This window comes from Pomacea canaliculata, linkage group LG12 (genome assembly GCF_003073045.1).
Source record: "Pomacea canaliculata isolate SZHN2017 linkage group LG12, ASM307304v1, whole genome shotgun sequence".
In the NCBI taxonomy this organism is placed as follows: Eukaryota; Metazoa; Mollusca; class Gastropoda; order Architaenioglossa; family Ampullariidae; genus Pomacea; species Pomacea canaliculata.
Window position 1 is genome coordinate 6,346,862 of NC_037601.1, and position 18,053 is coordinate 6,364,914.

Below are 18,053 nucleotides of genomic sequence, written 5' to 3' on the forward strand. Positions count from 1 at the left end.
GGTGTTCTTGTTCCAAAATAAGCATATAGATGTGCAAGCATGGACACATGTATTCTTTCTCATACACATGCACACATTTGAGTCATTTTTTATTAGAATATTATTGTGTTAAATTTGTTCTAAAGTTTGCACCAGAAGAAGATAAAATTTCATCTTCAATGAAACAATTGGAAATACAGGCATTGATGATGGTATGTTGCCCATGTAACTTTGGATCTAGAGTCCAAAGTGGTAAAAAGCATTTGGGTTAGGGTTAGCCGTAATCAGCTCTTTCACCATCTCCCCATATTGTCAATGTCGTATTTTCCTGTAAAAAAACAGTAGTCCTAGCTCTGTTTACACCCACATCCTTAAAAAAATAAAATCACTGGGTGGGGTGGTTGGCAGTGGCCCATACGCTTTGAGTAAATGTCCACCTTTTTCTGCTGTTCTATCTATTCTTTGGTGGCTCCATGCAGTTTCCATCTGGATATTTTTCCCTGAAGAGTCGAACAATGTCTGGGTCTTTCAAACATACTCCTTCCAGCTGATTGCCAAGGGTGATCCTGTGAGAACAGAATGTAGCAATTCACAGAATATCTATCTCTTTAAAAAGACTTAATATATTTCAGGATTTATACCTTTATACTCATGTCTTTGGTTCCCTCAGCCCTTCACAGAAACTACAGAAATGACCTGGAGAAAAAAAACCCCACCAAATCTGAGCATCTTTTGGGAACAAATTAAGCTGCAGCAAACATTGCAAATTAAAGATAAAAGAAAGCTCCCTCTTACTAAGACCACTTGAAAAATAACAAATAAAAAGGAAGTGTGCAGTATGTACCAGTTGGGTTGAACATTATGTGGCCGCCCAAACAGCTCCACCTTGCGTGTCCCTGGTGACAGCCGTTCTATGATACCGTAGATTTCATCTGGCTTGTGGCTAGTGGCCCTTACCTGGGATAGCATGTTATGTTTAGTACTAATAATATGGTAAATACAGCAACACGAAAAAAGAACTACTATTTTGTCTATGATGTGTTGATAATGGCAATCAATTTATAGGGCGAATATAATAATAATGGGAACTTATAATGTGCAGTATCATGACCAAGATCTCACACACGCACACAGGACTCTCATTACCTCAGCAACTATAACATCACAGTCAAGTCCTTTGTTTACACCTTTAGGGTTTCCCTTTACTCCAACCTGTAACAAACCCCCCACAAGAAATGTAGTTTCAGAATCAGCTAAAAGAATAGTTCCAAAGAAGCAGCTCTGTTTGATTTCATAATTACACATTCTTTGAAACAGCTACCACACCTACAAAATTAAGAATTTATCATTCCAAAGTACCATGATGTCCCAAATCTTTACAAATTACAGTGTACTTGATATACAAAGCTGTAGATGTCTCATATATATTAATGTATATGTGCATGCTTTTATGAAGTATGCAAAAAAAAAAAAAAAAAAAAAAAAAATTTTTCTTACAAGGCAGTGCTCTTTGCCATGGTTCAACCAGTGACCCGTGCGACCAGTTCGAATGATTCTTTGTAACTGGTTTGTTTTAACCCAGATGATTTCATCACACCGTTTGTACCTAATGATAGATGTTTTAAAAACAGTAAAGCTATTAACACAGACTAATCTTTATTGTGCTGTAAGTAAAACAAAATTAATATTCTTGGCTAGTCAAGTTTGTCATATATCTCAGCAAAGCCTCCCAACATACATACCCCCAAAGTTCCAGACATTCACGGCCAAGTTCCATGGCTCTGGAACAAGAAAAAAAAAAAAAAAAATGCATGTTTCTGCTGGACATATTTTCATCAAATATGCCCTTACAAACATACATTTGCAAACATATTAACTGATAAACTGAGAAATACCTAGTAACAGAACATTTTGAGGCAACTGATGCACACTTTTCAAAAATTTCAAAGGGCTAATAATGATTGCTGTGATTCTCAAATGTATTTTTAAAACTGAAAAGACAGCCATGAAAACTATCATGTGAGAGTCGCCAGCCAAAACCATCATGAGAGACTCACCTGCCAGTAACCCAAAGGAAGATAAATCCTTCATCCTGTAGAGCTGGAATATCAAGTCGTCTCATTTCATCATCACCCATTGTGCCATATGGAAGTTCCATGTGAATATCCCAAGGAGGATCAGCCATCACTACAGCACACTTGCCCAACGTGGTCATATCAAAGAATCGCAAGTCGCATTGAATCCACTGGAATAAAATAAAGAATACTAGCCAAGTTCCCTTTTTTCATATTTAGCAAAAGAATGAATACTGAATATAAACTAAAAGAGGACTTATAAAAAAAAGAAAATACTCACTTGAGGAGGAAACATGTGAATGGAATTATCTCCCATGCCAGCCTCGGGGAGTTTTTTGGATACTCCAGTTTCTTTCTTTAGCACTGTTGCTTCATTTGCTGAACCAGTCTCAATCTCGTAGTGGACATACTAAGCATACACATGCATAAACACATCAAACACATTTTTAATCATTGAAGATGACTGCCATGTATTTCATATTGTATTCAAAATGTGAATCATACCCTTCTTGTTCAAAATATCTACTCTGCCTATTAGATGCCAAATAACTGTATTAGAAAATCAAATCTGATGCAAATTAACTACCTAACTTGAAAGAAACAAGACATGAAATCTGCCTAAGCATTTGATATACCTTACAGGTATCCATGTGGAAACAGGTGTTTAAGAAAGAACAATCCCCAAGAGATTCTGAAACAAAGAAAATGTAGTGGAATTTCCTAATCCATGCAGCAAATGTTAAATACAAGACAATGCACGAAAAGTTAAATGTACAAGAATGCAATTAGAAATAGAGGATAAAGAATTGCATCTGAGTGCAGACATACATATGAGAATAAAGGCAAAAAGACAAAAAAAAAAAAAAAAAGGAATAAAAAACAAGAGATGATTGCACAGGTAAAAGAGATCAACACACAAATAGTCGTACAAAAAGAAAGATCTTAGCCATAATGAAAGCTATAAAAGCTCACCATCTGTGTGTTTCTGGATAATTTTCTTGAAGTGAAGCTTATTGCAAACTGTTCCTGTCTGCTGAGAGAATTTTAGACATTCATCTTTCACACCATATGGGCAAAACTCTTTGAGCTGAGCACCTGGAAATGATGGAAAATTGTGGTCATTTAACAGTAAAAACATTCAGTAATAAGATAAAAAAGATGTTGACTTGCCATTATCTCTAAATATTCTGACAGCTTTATGGAAAAGGTTGCCTTGAACAGGCTAATACCCTCCAACCCCTAAAATTTTGTTTGGACAAAACATGTCAAATAATATAGTTATACACAATGATATTTTAAAGTAGCACACGATGTGATGAACTGTAGGCATATGATGAGTGAAAAAATTCCCATCCTTTAATGCTGTAAGCATTACTATGGAAAGGTGTCTGCACAAATGGCATTGTGTTAACCAAATATGTACAGAACATTATAGCATATCAAAATATTTTCACCCACCTCCTGGAGTTTTAAACTTTTCCACCAGATACTTTTCCTGTGAACAAAATGAAAAGGTAATCTACATCATGAAGTATTCATTTTCCATATTTAAAAAAAAAATTGCTTGCTTAGTACATCAAGCTACTTGTTTATTTCAGCATGTCCTCTCCTGTCTTGATTGGCCAATCATCAATAATTCTGACCCATGACTTTATGAGAATATTGGTCTACGGGGCTTACCTTTGCTGTAGGCTTACTGAGAAGTTGCTGAATCTCTTCATTAACTTTTTTCTCTTCTCGTTCCCGGGCTGACTGCGTGGACAGCAGACTCTGCAAACACAACTAACCTTAATAAAAAAAAAATTAATTGACAATGGATGAGTCCTAGATCTTGACACAAACATGACAGCTGTAGAATATTTACTAAAATGTCATTTGTATTGTTCTTAGCAGGATTTTCACTAAAGCTTTCTTCAGCAGCAGATCAGTCTTCACCACCACTGTCAAATACACCTCTATAGCCTTTCTCTTTCATACTGTATTGTTGCTTTCTGCAAAAAAGCACTGTCCACAAAAATTTATATTATTAATACTCGTTTAAAAACAGTTTCTGCTGCATAGGACACCTCAAGCACAGTCCCATGTCAAAAAACAGACAACAGACAATTTTTAAACAAGATAAAGATGGCTAGAAGATGTGTGATGACTTCATTACTGCTTTCTATTGAGTAAATATGATGGACTAAACCCTTGGTGGTGTAAGTATAGAAAGATTTGACCGGTCCTGCATTATTGTGTTCCTTTCACATACAACTGATATGCTTCTTAACTGAAAGTAGTCTACACAATGTTCCAGTTTTGCTTTTTGTAGATACCAGTAGGAATCATGTTGTAACAAATGGTTACCCACTTGACCTAGAAATTGATGATTCATATGCTTACCTCAATATCATCCACATTCTTAGCCTTCTTTGAAAATGGCTGTGGTTCAAAATCACCATCACTGTAAAAGATTTGAAAATCAAAACTTTTTCTGCATCCTTCTAAATTACATTTTAGTTTTCTGAATTGATGTGCAGCAGTAAAAAACTAACTAAAAGACACATTTTGAAAATCTCTTCAATGATAGGTATAAACAAACCTGCTACAGCATCAATGATTCTGAAGAGTAAATCTGAAATCTTAGACTGTAAAGATTATTGATACCTCTGGACATTTGAACCTCATTTTCCCTTTTATCCAGGTGATTCATATTCTATGTCTGTTTGAGGTACTTTGCTGTACAGAGGTGTGCTTTCTACCATTGCTGTACATGTTGCATAGGGGGTGTGCACATACCTTCATGTGTGCATATGGACAAAAAGGGAAAGAGTTTACACTCTGTGTAGTGATCTGCCCAGTCAATTCACTGTTGTTATGGTGAATCAGAAACATTAGTACTACCCATCAGTAGCCATAATAATTTTAATTCAGCCGCCAGTGAAGAATCATTTTATCGTCCTTCTCCTTGTAAATGTCATTAGCTTCAAATTCTTTATAATTGTATAAGCTGCTAGAATTGAAAAGCCTTAACAACTTTGTCTTTGGAAGGCCATTTGCATGCAGAACCAACAGATTAAACTGTTTCTTTGGCCATGCAACTTTTGAACACTACCACGTGTGAACTGTGGTCATATGTAGATCTGAACAGGGATTGTATATGGGGCTTTGGTGTGGCAAGTATGAATGTGTTATAGTATTGTTGATTGTTGTTGTGCCACATGGTTCTAACCTTTGCTTCCTTACAGAGCTGCTATAAGTTGCCCTCTGGAATAAATAAAATCATATCTAATCTTACACTTGCTTTTATTAGCTAATTCTAAGTGATTCGGAAACAAAGGAGCTTGCAACTTACTCATCATGACCACGCTTTCTTGATGACTGGTCAGACTTTTCGTCCAAGAGTGCCTCTAGCTATTTTTATTGAGGAGAAGAGAAAAAAAAAACCCAGAAAGCTGTATAAATCAATGGGAAACATCTTTTGGATAAAAGACAAGAAATGCTGACAAGGAATATATTTCTACTGAGATAAACTGTAATTTGATCAGCAAGTGAATTTTTTCTGAAATTAGCTATAAGTATATATCCTTAGCAAATAGAGAAGGCTCTGTATCTCAGGACCAGTTATAAATCAGATGTACTTCTATACTTTTGTTTGCTCTACTCCACTTGATACCTAGCAAGCCTGTAAAAGTTGTGGATCATGCGCAAAAAGAGGACTTTGACCTCTTTGTTTCTAAATCCAGAGATCATTAATTCAATGCTAAAGCCAGGTCTTCTTGTGTGATTTTACAGTTCAGAATCCATTTTTTTCTTAACAGTAATACTGCCTTAATTTAAGGGGCAGTTTTCTTGAAACATCTGCCACAAGTAAGCACATGCATACAGTAAATATTCAGTGTACATGAAAGAAATAATCAAACTGGATAAATGGCAATGGAAATTTTATGGGAAATTATCATGATAGCCCCTAACAACAACCACATGAAGTGGTGAAATAACTGACAAGATGGGGGACACACAAGTGCAGCTCTCATCAAAATTAGTGAAATCTACAGCTATGGTTAAGGCAATAAATGAAAAAGAAGTTAAGCAAATGCACTTCACCTTGGAAATGTCCAGGGAATTGACAGTCAGCCGATTTTTTCCATCACCATCTTTAGAAACAATGCTGCAAGAAACAAATTAGCATCAGTAATAGTCTGCACATCCTTTAGAATATCTGTCAAATATTTACATGGATTTAAACAGAATGACCGAAGGCTTAATGGGGCTCCCAAACTGCAGCCTGTAAGAGAGCATCCATATTTTTATAAACGATTTTTCACTATTCACCAGAATTCTCCAGATCTACATCTTAGTAAGGTCATGCTTAACGGTAATCCCCATGGGTTGTTCAATCTCTATCAAGTCTCAAACCTTCCTTTCTTATCCAAGAGAAAGTTGTCCTTCATTAGCTGCTACAACATTTAGACATGGAACCATTTTGTTTGGCCTACCGCCAGCAACACTCAACTGAGACTGGTCTGGGTGGTGAATTACTTCTTGTCTGCTTGCGACCGCGGTCAAACATTAGTCCACTATATGCTTGATCTGTTCACTGCTTTCGACATTTTAGACCATCACATTCTCCTCTAGTGGCTTCATGGAATCGTCCTGAATGGGTTCCACTCCTATCTGTCTGATTGCACCCAGTCTGTTAGTGTCCACAGCTCCATATCAGATCCTGCTGTGCTTCATGGAGTGCCTCCGCGTTCAGTCCTTGGGCTTCTCCTCTCTGTTATGTCCAGCCACTCGGTCCCGGGATCTGCCACTATGGCTTTCAGTGTTACTGACGATACTCAGCTCCTGGCATCTGGCTCAGCTTACCATCTCCACAGTCTATTTACTAGTACTCTGACTCAGTAAACCCTTGACTCTGTCAAACACTGGACATTGGCAAGCAAATTAAAGCTCAAAGGAGGAGAAACTGAAATCATCCAGATAACCTCTGTATCTATGCTTAAAAATCTGCGTTCGTCTACATCTCTTACATTTTTTGGATCCACCAACACTTTCTCTAGGTTTGTCAGAAATCTTCGAGTTCTTTTTGACACATCATTGTCCTTCGACAATCATGTCAATTCTATCTTTCTCGAACTATGCAGGATAAGCCATATCAGATATATCTCTGTTACCTCCACCAAGCACCTTATGTCAGCATTTGTGTTGTCCAGACTCATCTACAGTATTTCTCTGTTCATAGATCTTTTCGGCTGCCTGCTTGACAAGCTCCAGAAAGTTCAGAACAATGCTGCTCACACTGTATTCTTTATGTGAAAGGCAGACCATGCCACACTGCTTCTGCTACCAGTTCGGGCTTGCATCAACTTCAAGATCACCATGCTTTGCTATTGTCTTGTTCATGGTTCATGTTTGAGTTTGTGTTGCCGCACCAGCCTCACAGTGTATGATTTGCTACCGCTGACACTCACTGATCCTGTCCATCCTCTCTGGCATCTTCAGTCACCTAAATCCAGTTAAATCTCTGCAGAAAACACGTTCCTTATATTTTTATGTCATAAACCTCTGTAAACATTAAGATGCTTTTTGACCATTGCAGCAGGTCTGTTTACCATGAGGTCTGTCCAGAAAATAATGAGACTTATGGGGAAGTGGGTTAAGACAGATATTTTTGCAAAGATTGTTCAGGTATTATCTTTTCAGTCATTTTACTTCAAAACTAAGCTTATTCCTTTTGCTAAAACATTCCCAGAAACAGTTTTCTGCTTATATTAATGAGGCAAAAGTCTCAAAATACTAAAATGATCCCCTCCTGGCTTTCACAAGAAACTTTATCATCATCATCATCATCAAGGAACAATTCTTAAAATGCTCCGTTATAAACGGTACAGGAGATATCATACATCATATATACCCTCTGTACTTTACTATCATTTCCCCTCCCCACCACCACACCCACTATGCACTATCAAGAACAGGTTAAGTAAGTGCACCTGATTAGTGACCGGGCTGCCAACTTCCTTAGCAAAACTTCGATGATTGAGAGCTCCACTTTCCTGCCAAGTGTCCGTGAAGTATGCTCAGCAATAATGCTTGCCTCAGAGGGAATGTCAAGGCTAATGTCACAGAGTACAAGGAGCAGCTTTTTCTCTATCTCTGGATCCACCTTGATTGGCTCTACAAAGGCAGAGTTTGGGGATGCTATTGACTGGACTGTGGAGGAACTCAGAGCTGAGGAGGCAGATGATGAGGCGACATGTGGAGCTGAACTTGTTTCTGTTAAAAATGTATAATTCATTACTGCATGTTCCATTTTTGCATAGAAATGTTAAAATAATATTTGGAATTTATGGCTTTTAACAAGAGAAATGATTAATATTAGGCAAAATATAAGACAGAATTTACATTAATCAAGCTGACTTGAAGATGCTGATTCTAAGCTCACTGATATAGATCTTACCATATATTTTAACAATAAATATTTGTTTCTTCCTGGATATAACACACAACTCACAATCGTACAAATTATAACAGGACACAAAGTTTTCAGTGTAGCCCGTTGTTCCTTGTTTAAGTTTGTAAGTGCTGTGTTATATTCTCTTTTATTGGAAAATCATGCTAAAAAGCTAGGCTTAAGTGTAAATATTAAAATGGGGTATGCATTCTACACATTATAAGGTGAAGTTCTAGAGTGCTCGAAAGCAGTCTTAAAAAAAAAAAAAAATAGTGAATATGAACAATTCTGGGAAGTATCACAAAAAAGATAACGTGCCTGTAGATGAAGCCGAAGTAGAAGCAGTAATTGACGAAGAACTGCTCACAGAACTTGACAGCTGACCTCCCTGAAGTTCGGCCACCAAGCCTTCTCTTTCTTTCTTCCGCTGTAGAAGCTTTGCCCGAAAGGTATTTTGCTTGTTTTTCAAGGCCTGGAGATCACTCCATGTGTCTGACATTTTCAAGACCAGTTAGTGTCGTCGCTGCAAAATGGGGATTAATGAGAAATTCTTGACTTCAAAATATGCGGCATAGAAAAGCAATTTAACAGTAGTATTTAGATTTGCTGCAGTAGGCCGCCATTTTTAAGGGATACTTTAGTAATTGAGGAAAGGGTTTCGGAACCTTTTGGCTTTTTAAAATTTACTTTTTGAAATACTCAGATGAAATGCCTTTGTAAGAAAGTAAAATATAATATTTCCCTATTTTTTCATACTTTATTACTATAGCAGTCATTTATTTTGTTTACAAATAATAAATATCCCTCCAAAACTGAGATGGTATGGAAGTTTAGATTATAGTTTAAATAGATCCCGTTATGATTGCCTTCCCAAGTGGTCTAGTGGTTAGGATTTCGCGCTCTCACCGCGACGGCCGGGGTTCGATTCCCCGCTTGGGAAATAGTTTTTTTTCTCACTCTTTTCTTAGACAACAAAATAAGTACACTTTCTTACTTTTTCTACGACTTACGTGATTTGATTGAAATACTATCGTGTTCGCGATCTTCTTGAGTTCCACGCTCTATCCTGTGAAGCGTTATATTTGCTTATTAAGTGTCCTTTTTGTTATTATTATTATTAATCCTTCCTTTTTCCCCGTTTCATTCTCTAGGTCAGTCTAGGACCTGCTAAATGTTAAAACTGTCCGAAATGTTTTAATGTTGTCTCTTCCGTCTCTTTTGTTGACTGCATGTTATTTTTATCGTCTGCCCGTCCTTCAGTTTTTTTGTCTCTTTTTCGGTTCTTCTGTTGTCTGCCTCCAAGTACCGGACTTTCTGCTGGACCACTCAGGACTGTCCTGATTTCAGCATAGCCTGAACTTTACTCAGGTCATTTGTCCCCACGAAGATAAAGCTAAGGCAGCTTATGCGAGCAAGCCTCCCCAGACTTCAAATTTCTCCTCCCACTCCGCGCCCCTGGAACAAAGTTCTGTATAGTCTAATTGTGCTCACACTTACAGAGATGGCGAAGGTTTAAATCTCAGTCTGACAGCTGGTCTGTTTCGCGCTGCTTACTTGATGATTTCATAGTTCTTTTGCTTCGGAAAAAAAAGACGATAATTTCCTCTCTTAGAGAGCGAGTTCAGATAATGATCGGTATACTAAATGCTCCCTGGGCCACAAGTGACGACATGTTACAACATATAAGCACTAAGTGTTCATCACCCTCCCCCCTCTCTTCAAACGAAAGGAGAGAAAAAAGTTCTCGATCAGTCCCTGTCAACACCACCTTTTTCGGAATTCTCTCTCTCTCTTTCTCATTTGCTCGCTTTCTTACCCTCACGACCCTGTTTTTAATAATTTTTTCAAGAGCTGGGTTAATGACCTTGATACTATATATATGGTGCGCAGGTGTCAAAACGTGTCAAACGTTCCTCTCAGCTTAATTAACACCTGATCATAGACCACATCTTAATTTTCACTTTAGAAACTCTTTTTCGACGAGCACAAAGCTGTGTGTGACGATTTTTTTAACCTTCTTCCTCCTCATTCCCCTCCCATTCCTTCCCTTCCTCCCAAACGACCTCCCCCACCCTGCGTGTCATGGAGGGGGACAGATCGCCACGTCGCCATCGGTTCAGTGGCGCCGCAGGCAAGCGATTCAGAGAGATAAGGAACACCAGTCGGAGTTTGAGAGACTGGTCTCAACCTGCCAATTCATCTGTTTGTGGTAAGGAATCCACTTTTCATTTCTCACTTCGGAGGAACAGTGAATATCGCTAGATAAATTGTGTTATTTGCCAGTGATGCTCATGTCGACTGTAGACTTATGACATCTTAGAACACAAGTACAAGAAGTTCATTAACATAACGTCCACTAATGCTGCAAACATTTTTACAGTTAATTACTCAACACGAAAATTCAAAACCTAGTTCCTTCAGCTGATGTATGAAGACATTTGGTTAGGAATTATATTACACTGCAATATAAGATCACAACATACGTCGTTGTTTCCTAAAAGTTATTGCATTTACCATTTTTTATTTTTTTTATTTGTTTAGTTTGATAAACAAACCTTTCTCACATCAGATGTTCCTCGATTGGGTTTTCGTCCCAATAAATCCGTTGTTAAGATGAAAATATTGTAAGACGAAAATGTATTAATAACCCTAACTTACCGAATACCATAGTTTAGCCTGGCCCTAAACGTACTCAAAACACTTGTATTTATTTGAGCAAACGTTAACGAAAAGGGAAGTGGTTGTGAGGAGTGTAAAATTCATACTCTGTCTCCGTTGTTTTTTTTTCTAAACATGATTTGGTCTTCGGACATATTGCCTACAAAGAGCAACCAGACTTTTTTTATTTTTATATTATTATTTTTTTATTTTATATTATTTTTATTTATTATTTTTAGTTTTTTTAAATTTTTTATTATTAATATATTACAAACACAGCCGTATTACATAGCTAGCTGCCACATTCCTAATGCCACAATGATCATCTAGTTTTACAATGATAAAAACAACATTGCCAATATTGCATGATACTTTAGTAAGCTTCTGCCACCTGAACTGTTGGCTGGAATGAAACACAGCTTGAAAAAGTTTAGCTCAGAAATGACTGATCTTAACAGTAGTACATTGTTTTTGGTTGATTCTATACCTTATACTGTATATTGTAAAGAAATGTATATTTTATGTTATCTATATCTTATAGCAACCTGGCTGTCGGTGGCTATGCAACAATTAAATATACTCCATGGCTGTTGGTCAAGATGGTTCGCTATTTCACTTACAGACGCGTCAAGTAGATGGGAAGATGCGGATTAATAATAATAATCATAAAAAAATTAGAAGACTACACGAAAATCGAAAATAATTTTCTAAGAGATTTATGCACCGCGATGTCGAATCGAGAATGAGAGCACACCGCTTGAGTACACGTTATCACATCTCGATGCAGTCAGAACTTAATGAGGAGCTGTTGCCCGTGCGAGGTCGTTAAACCGACACGAAGTTTGGCATGGCTCATCAATCATGCGCTTCGTTAATGATGCTGCCATAAATGGCCCACTTGAAGGAAGTATCTCCAAAAGTTGACAAATGTTTATTCATCAAAATGAGATTTATTTTTAGTTTCGCTGTGGTCTGATACAGTCTATAATGAAGTACATATTTGGATAATATTGTTGCAGTTAAAGATTTTGGCTGATTAATTAAATGAAATTGGCTGATTAATTAAATAAAATAGGGTTACAATGCATGGCTAGTAAAATAAAGTGAAAGGAGGTTATGGGGCAAACGATAGTACTCTTTGTTTGACTGGTTAACATCCTCTGACTTCTGGCCACTCTTAGTGGTGATAATATTAAATAATAATAATAGAGCATAAGAAAATGGCGATCTTATGACGAATAAAATTATATGACACATTAAAAATTGCAACTCACCACCTAGTGTACACACCCATGCTCACACACATAAGACGCTATCGCAGCACGCGCACACACTCGTACACAAATATATATTGACGCAATCATGTACAGAATGTGTTAGTTATGATATCTGTAACAACAGAAAAACCTGGGGTCACAAGCACAGTCACGTTAGCTGGGTGCTAATACCTATATCAGTAAGCTAAAATGCTTGTAAAACATAATCAATTGATGCTATTCTTTAGCTTCTAGGGTGACTGTGCATGGTCCCTTTCCAGATGGTTTCTTCGGTGCTTACCTCTGTAGCCTGTTGGGGGTCAAGTGAATAACACATGCATCCTGATGTGCAGTCATCTCAGTTTATTTATTTAGTAACTGCCTAGTCAGCTCAGTGTCTTGAATCGGCAGGGATATTTTCTACTTAGTATCTAACCTGTCAGTGTAGCCACTTAATGTCCTTCAAACTACAAGCCAACGAGTGCTTCTCTTCCTCCTTTTCCTTCCTGAACACAATCAAGTCGTTTATTTTCTCTTTTTAAACATTATTTTCATTTATTTGCACCTGTCATTGGGTGGCTGTCTCAAGCGCAATTTAACGCTGTACTCATGAAAAGAAATATTTTTCCTCATAAAATAAAAGTCGCAGCAGCAGGTGATGAATGCCATCATGGTGACTTCAAGTGATGTCACTTCCTTGTAGCTTCCCGTGCTTTTCGCTAGAGGGTGTTACATAGACTACAGCTGGCGGACGTGCTTCTTCGCGCGATTTAAATTATGCTGGCAGGACCTCGTAACATACAGTTCGCATCCATCTTGTTTGCCATGTCCACGAGTTCTACATTTTTTTTTTTAAATATTAAAAATCACAATAACTTTTATATCAACATGTTCTGCCAATAAAACGCATCCCCTCCTTTTTTTGCTTGGTTACTCAATTTTAAACGCCTACTGCAGTTACTTACATTGTAAAAAAAAATACTGGTAGTATTAAAGTACATGTATTACTTTTTTGCAGCACATGAGTCCTGCTTTAGAAAAAAAAATTGAAGTGTTTAAATGACATTTGGAACAAAATAATCAAGATATTTTCTAAATCTGCATGTCTTATGAACCGCGGTTGTAATTTTGTGACTTCTTTTCCTTTCGTTTTTCTTTTGCTTCTAACTAACGAGATCTAAAATTATAAGTTTTATTTAATTTTTAATAACCAGTCGCTTTATTTTCTTTTGTAAGGTCGGTACTGCAAGACTTAATGGCGGCCCTGCTGTCGCTGCGGCTGATGACACTGGTGGCCGTGTTCGTGACGACGTTGCTTCCACCATGTGTTGACCCCCAGTTTCCTTCAGCCATCACCACCCCAAATGTAAGAGATTCGTTACGACTGGTTAATATTCTCATCCGTCGACCCATCGGACCGGTCAGCGTCAGGCGGGAATGCCGCATGCTCAACACCTCGGAGTTCGAGCGCATCACGGATGTACTAAACAGGGCTAAGCGGGATACGGTAAGCGAGGAGAGGGTAGCCTCTTTTTAAAATCATTTAATTAAAATTTAATTTGTTTTGAAAAGAAAAAATAATGCGTTTAGTAGGCGCAAGAAAAGCCACTATTATCTTGTTTTTTTTTCTTCCGGGAATTCCGGTTTTCTTTTCCCGGTCCCACTCCTCTCATAGTGCGAAATCACATAGATGGAAGAATTTTTCGCCAATTCAAGCAGCCAACCAGACCTTGCAGAAGTCATCTTAAAATTCAGAGTGTCACATTAATCAACATACAACACAAATGGACACTTACCTCTTCAGCTTGAAATCAAAGAGGCCAGAAACTAAACCAGTAGAAGACAACTAAATGCGTGCAAGGCTGACAGGATCAGAGTGTACAGAATAAAACAAGCAAACAAACAAACAAAAACCGTTGAGAATCTTACCCGCAGTCAGATGTCATTATTATATATTTTGAGAAGTGGACAATATAGTGCAATGCTATAATGATTCATTTTGTTCTTGAAGTCTCATCACGTGACCAGCTTGCAGTTTCTTCAGTATGGGTGTGCATGTAACCCTGTTTGGCAAGCAGGGGCTTGTGTCTGAAAAGCTTTTTCTTAACTGGCAAGCATTCCTAGATCCAAACCTGCTCCGTTCAACATTGTTATCCTGTGTGATTCTCAGATATACCTGCAATAATTTCACTTCAGCGAAATGATGAAACGTGACTATATATTGCTTGATTTTTGAATTCTGTCTTGTTATTTCTTTTTTGTATCTTCAACCTCTAGAGAGTTCGACCAAATGTCTACGATGCCTTCGCCTTCTTGCACGCGAATCCAGACGTCAACGTCGGCGCCCACCAAGGCCCCGGATTCCTACCATTTCATCGGGTTTTTGTCTTCTTGTAAGTTGAATGCACTCAAAAACATCAGCCCCCGATGATGATATTCAAAATCTAAGCAGATACATTATACAAAGTAAACAAAACCTAACCATCTGAGAAAGTGTGTACTCTGGTTGGTCTGTAAATGTCTATTCGGGTGTAATTTTTCTTTCTAATGACTGAGTAAACCAACCAACCAACCACAACCAACCAACCAACCGACCGACCCACCCACCAACGCATTCCTTTCGGCGACATTCATCCCATTGTTAGAGGTGGCTTTAGTAGGTTCTGCCTTCATCAATCTCTTCTTGGAAGTCATCTTCGTCCCATCAACTACCAATAACACGAGGATTAACTATGCCATCGCCTCTTTTCTATCATATCAGGTTCGAGAAGCTTCTGCGCATGTACGACCCCACGATCTCCCTCTGCTACTGGGATTCGAGCCTCGAGCCCACCCTGCCCGCCTCCTCTCCCACCTGGACATCCCGACTTTTCGGCACCCCTAGCGGAGTGGTACAGAGCGGCTTTGCGGGCGGATGGATGACTCCTCTCGGCCCTCTGACCCGCAACGTGGGGCAAGTGGGCAGGCCCTACATCGCTCAGGTACCTCGGGGGTCCGTTTGTGGACGCACTCGATCTACCGCGACTATATCTTGTGTCCTTCAGACATAAAAGACTTTGTGTGGCCCTGGATGGAATTTAAAAGTTGACACAGTAGCAACATTTCTATTGCACATCATTAAAGTTCCTCGCCCTCACACACGCACGTACAGAAAATAGTTCACTAGCATAGGTAGACACGCGCATACATCAACTCACAACGCTTGTCTCTCTCTCTCTCTCATACACAGAGGTACAAGCATACGCGCATTCACACATACAAAAGTTCCCTCTCTCTCTTTCTCTGTCTCCCTCACATACACAGCCGCTCCCTCAAAGAAAAAAAAAGACTTAGAGGCAAGAATGTGAACATCGTTCAAGTCGTCATGGAGATTGCCCCCCTCTCTCAACATCTACCCACCCCCAAAAACGAGCATCTGTACATTAAAGCTTCTCATTTTTAAATTCTTGAGTCAAATGATTACCTTAAAAAAATACGCAAACGCACCAATTGTGCATGTAAATGACCGGCACATAATTAATTAATTTGATGACGCACACTCCCTGTCTGTGCATGCTGCAAATTTCCAGATCCTTCTTCAGTCTCGTTACACGCAATACACATATCTCTCACTATGTCTTGTGGATGACGGAATGTGTTCCAGGACCTGGAGAGGATCCTACAGCGGGACTTTCTGGGAGAGATCTCTTTTCCTGCCGGCGACGTTGACAACAACTTGGAGGAAAAGCACAACTACGTCCATTCTTTTGTGGGTGGTCTCATGGGACAGGTGCGACCTTGAAATTTCTCTGAGTTTGAAAGTCATTGACTTGTATTGGTTTTTTTCGACTCTTGTTTTTTTTAGCAAATTTTTCCTCAGTAAGTTAGTATTCTTTTCTATTTCGTGGATCAGCATTTAAAAAAAAATCAGTATTTTATCAAGCGTTCGAGTACTTCCAGCATTTTGTATTTTTGTTGATGTTTATTTTAAACTACATGCAGTCCTCTTTCTCTTCTGTAGATATTTTTGTATATATGTTCCCGTTCCCATGACCGAATAAATGTCCTCAGGTAGAGACAGCCTCATACGACCCCATTTTCTGGTTCCACCACACCATGGTCGACTGCCTGTACGAACTGTTCCGCGAACAGCAGCGCAAGAAGGGCATCAACCCCATGCGGGACTGGCCGGCGGACTACGGGGAACCCGCCCACGCTCCCTTCGCCGCCATGCGCATGGGTCGCCTGCGGATGATCGACGGCGCCAACGACTTCTTCACCAACCGCACCTTCCGCTGCCTGCCGTCGCCCATCTTCTGCACCTCCAACGCCGACTGCGGCGCCTACATGCGTTGCAACCCGGCCACCTCCCGCTGCTTGTCCGACACGCTGGACGTGGTGCCGGCCAGCTCGGGTGCAGCCAGCGACCTGAACACCCTGCTGAACGGCCTGGGTGGCCCGAGGTCCGTCAACAACCTCCTCAACTCCGCCCCGGCCCGCGGCTTCAATCAACTGTTCCAGGCGCCGTCGCTGGACGCTCTGAGCGCCAGCAGCTTCTTGCAGAGCATCGGCGACTCCAGGTTCGGAAGCGGGACGCTGGGAAGCAGTGTCTTCTCTAGGGGTCGTCTGCCACCAGCAATCTATTTTCAACAGGCTTCAATAACGTCTGATGACATCTTGTTCTTCTTGGCTATTTTCCCCCGCAGATTGTTCTGACAGGGGCTTGCTTAGAGTTTCCAACAACAAAAAGTAAACGAACTCATTTATTGTAAAAGGAAAACTTTGAAAAATCATACCGTTAAACAAAATTTCTGTATCCATAAAAAAATATTTAAAGAATTGAAGCCAAAACTTGCTTCTCTTCGTTGTGTACCTGTGTTAGTTTGGGTTCAGTTGAGGTGTATATGTCTGTGTGCATGCATGCTTTTGCTGTCTGTGTGTTTCTTCTGTTCTTGACTATACAATACAAGGCATTTCAGCGTACTACTTTTTATGCAAGGTTCGCCTGCTATTTACTGGCTCAAACTCAAATAATCTCTTAATTCACAGTGACCTGCTCTACATTTCCTGAAACTTTTCTTATCGCCGAAGATCTCAAGCTCTGAAAGCCACGAGGCGACGACAAGCACACCTGACACGCAATCTTTTTTATTGCCAACCGTTTAAGATCACGCAGTTTCGCATTGCCTCGTTGTATAGAAAGGCAGTGACTGGAAACAATAAAATAAACCGTCTAGGAACACCAAGGAGTGTTGTGTAACTCTAGCCACAGTCGAACAGGCGGTTTCCTAGGGTTTCATTTTGTTTCTTGCTCGAAGGCCATTATCTACCTGTCAATTCTTACGGTAACAGAACTCGATCGAGAGGCGTTCCTGGTGGATCGTGTGACTGTGCGAGTTCTTGCATGTTGACGTAACCTGCCACGTTTAGCGGATGTCAAGGTGCACATGGTGTGTGTGTGAAATACCTGTGTATCTCCTCATTTTTTACAAGTTCCAAGTACGCCAAGCCCTTGGCGCGAGGCAAGTCTGCTTGAATGTATTGTGCGTGCGCAATCAAGTAGATACAGAAACGTATTTCAACTGAAATTTATAGAACACAATTGAAGTTGTAAGAAAAGGTGTGTGTGTGTGGTAATCCTTTCAACATATTCATGTCTCTGCTGGGTTC

At 39.4% G+C, this 18,053-nt stretch overlaps 2 protein-coding genes and 1 non-coding gene across 3 annotated transcripts; 2 read left to right on the plus strand and 1 right to left on the minus strand.

The window, feature by feature from the left end:
- Nucleotides 1-76: 76 nt before the first annotated feature.
- LOC112576566 (N6-adenosine-methyltransferase catalytic subunit-like) lies at nucleotides 77-9,139 on the minus strand. The gene is made up of 16 exons (XM_025259115.1): nucleotides 8,809-9,139; nucleotides 8,030-8,312; nucleotides 6,141-6,204; nucleotides 5,389-5,447; nucleotides 4,437-4,497; nucleotides 3,735-3,824; nucleotides 3,513-3,549; nucleotides 3,027-3,149; nucleotides 2,690-2,745; nucleotides 2,335-2,463; nucleotides 2,037-2,224; nucleotides 1,722-1,760; nucleotides 1,477-1,585; nucleotides 1,126-1,191; nucleotides 824-936; nucleotides 77-545 (listed from the first exon to the last, which is right to left on the minus strand). The coding sequence occupies exons 1-16, from the start codon at nucleotides 8,987-8,989 to the stop codon at nucleotides 431-433; spliced, it is 1,713 nt and encodes a 570-aa protein (XP_025114900.1). The 5' UTR covers nucleotides 8,990-9,139; the 3' UTR covers nucleotides 77-430.
- A 219-nt stretch (nucleotides 9,140-9,358) lies between these two features.
- Trnae-cuc lies at nucleotides 9,359-9,430 on the plus strand. Its single transcript has one exon. It is a non-coding gene; the product is annotated as a tRNA-Glu (tRNA).
- Nucleotides 9,431-10,558: 1,128 nt separating this feature from the next.
- On the plus strand, nucleotides 10,559-17,234 carry LOC112576568 (putative tyrosinase-like protein tyr-3). The gene is made up of 6 exons (XM_025259116.1): nucleotides 10,559-10,699; nucleotides 13,641-13,911; nucleotides 14,682-14,797; nucleotides 15,166-15,385; nucleotides 16,048-16,173; nucleotides 16,455-17,234. Exons 2-6 carry the CDS (start codon nucleotides 13,660-13,662, stop codon nucleotides 17,097-17,099), a joined length of 1,359 nt encoding a protein of 452 aa, XP_025114901.1. The 5' UTR covers nucleotides 10,559-10,699; nucleotides 13,641-13,659; the 3' UTR covers nucleotides 17,100-17,234.
- Nucleotides 17,235-18,053: the final 819 nt, after the last annotated feature.

What these genes read in the sequence shown, in the direction of transcription:
- LOC112576566 (XM_025259115.1), bottom strand. Translation starts at nt 8,989, where the DNA reads ATGTCAGACACATGGAGTGATCTCCAGGCCTTGAAAAACAAGCAAAAT. An exon ending in GCAGCCCGGTCACTAATCAG is followed by an intron (nt 6,205 to 8,029) that starts GTGCACTTACTT and finishes TGTTTCTTGCAG; the next exon opens with CATTGTTTCTAAAGATGGTG. An exon ending in TTCCTTTGGGTTACTGGCAG is followed by an intron (nt 1,761 to 2,036) that starts GTGAGTCTCTCA and finishes TTCTTGTTCCAG; the next exon opens with AGCCATGGAACTTGGCCGTG.
- LOC112576568 (XM_025259116.1), top strand. Translation starts at nt 13,660, where the DNA reads ATGGCGGCCCTGCTGTCGCTGCGGCTGATGACACTGGTGGCCGTGTTC. An exon ending in ACAGGGCTAAGCGGGATACG is followed by an intron (nt 13,912 to 14,681) that starts GTAAGCGAGGAG and finishes TTCAACCTCTAG; the next exon opens with AGAGTTCGACCAAATGTCTA. An exon ending in TGGGTGGTCTCATGGGACAG is followed by an intron (nt 16,174 to 16,454) that starts GTGCGACCTTGA and finishes AAATGTCCTCAG; the next exon opens with GTAGAGACAGCCTCATACGA.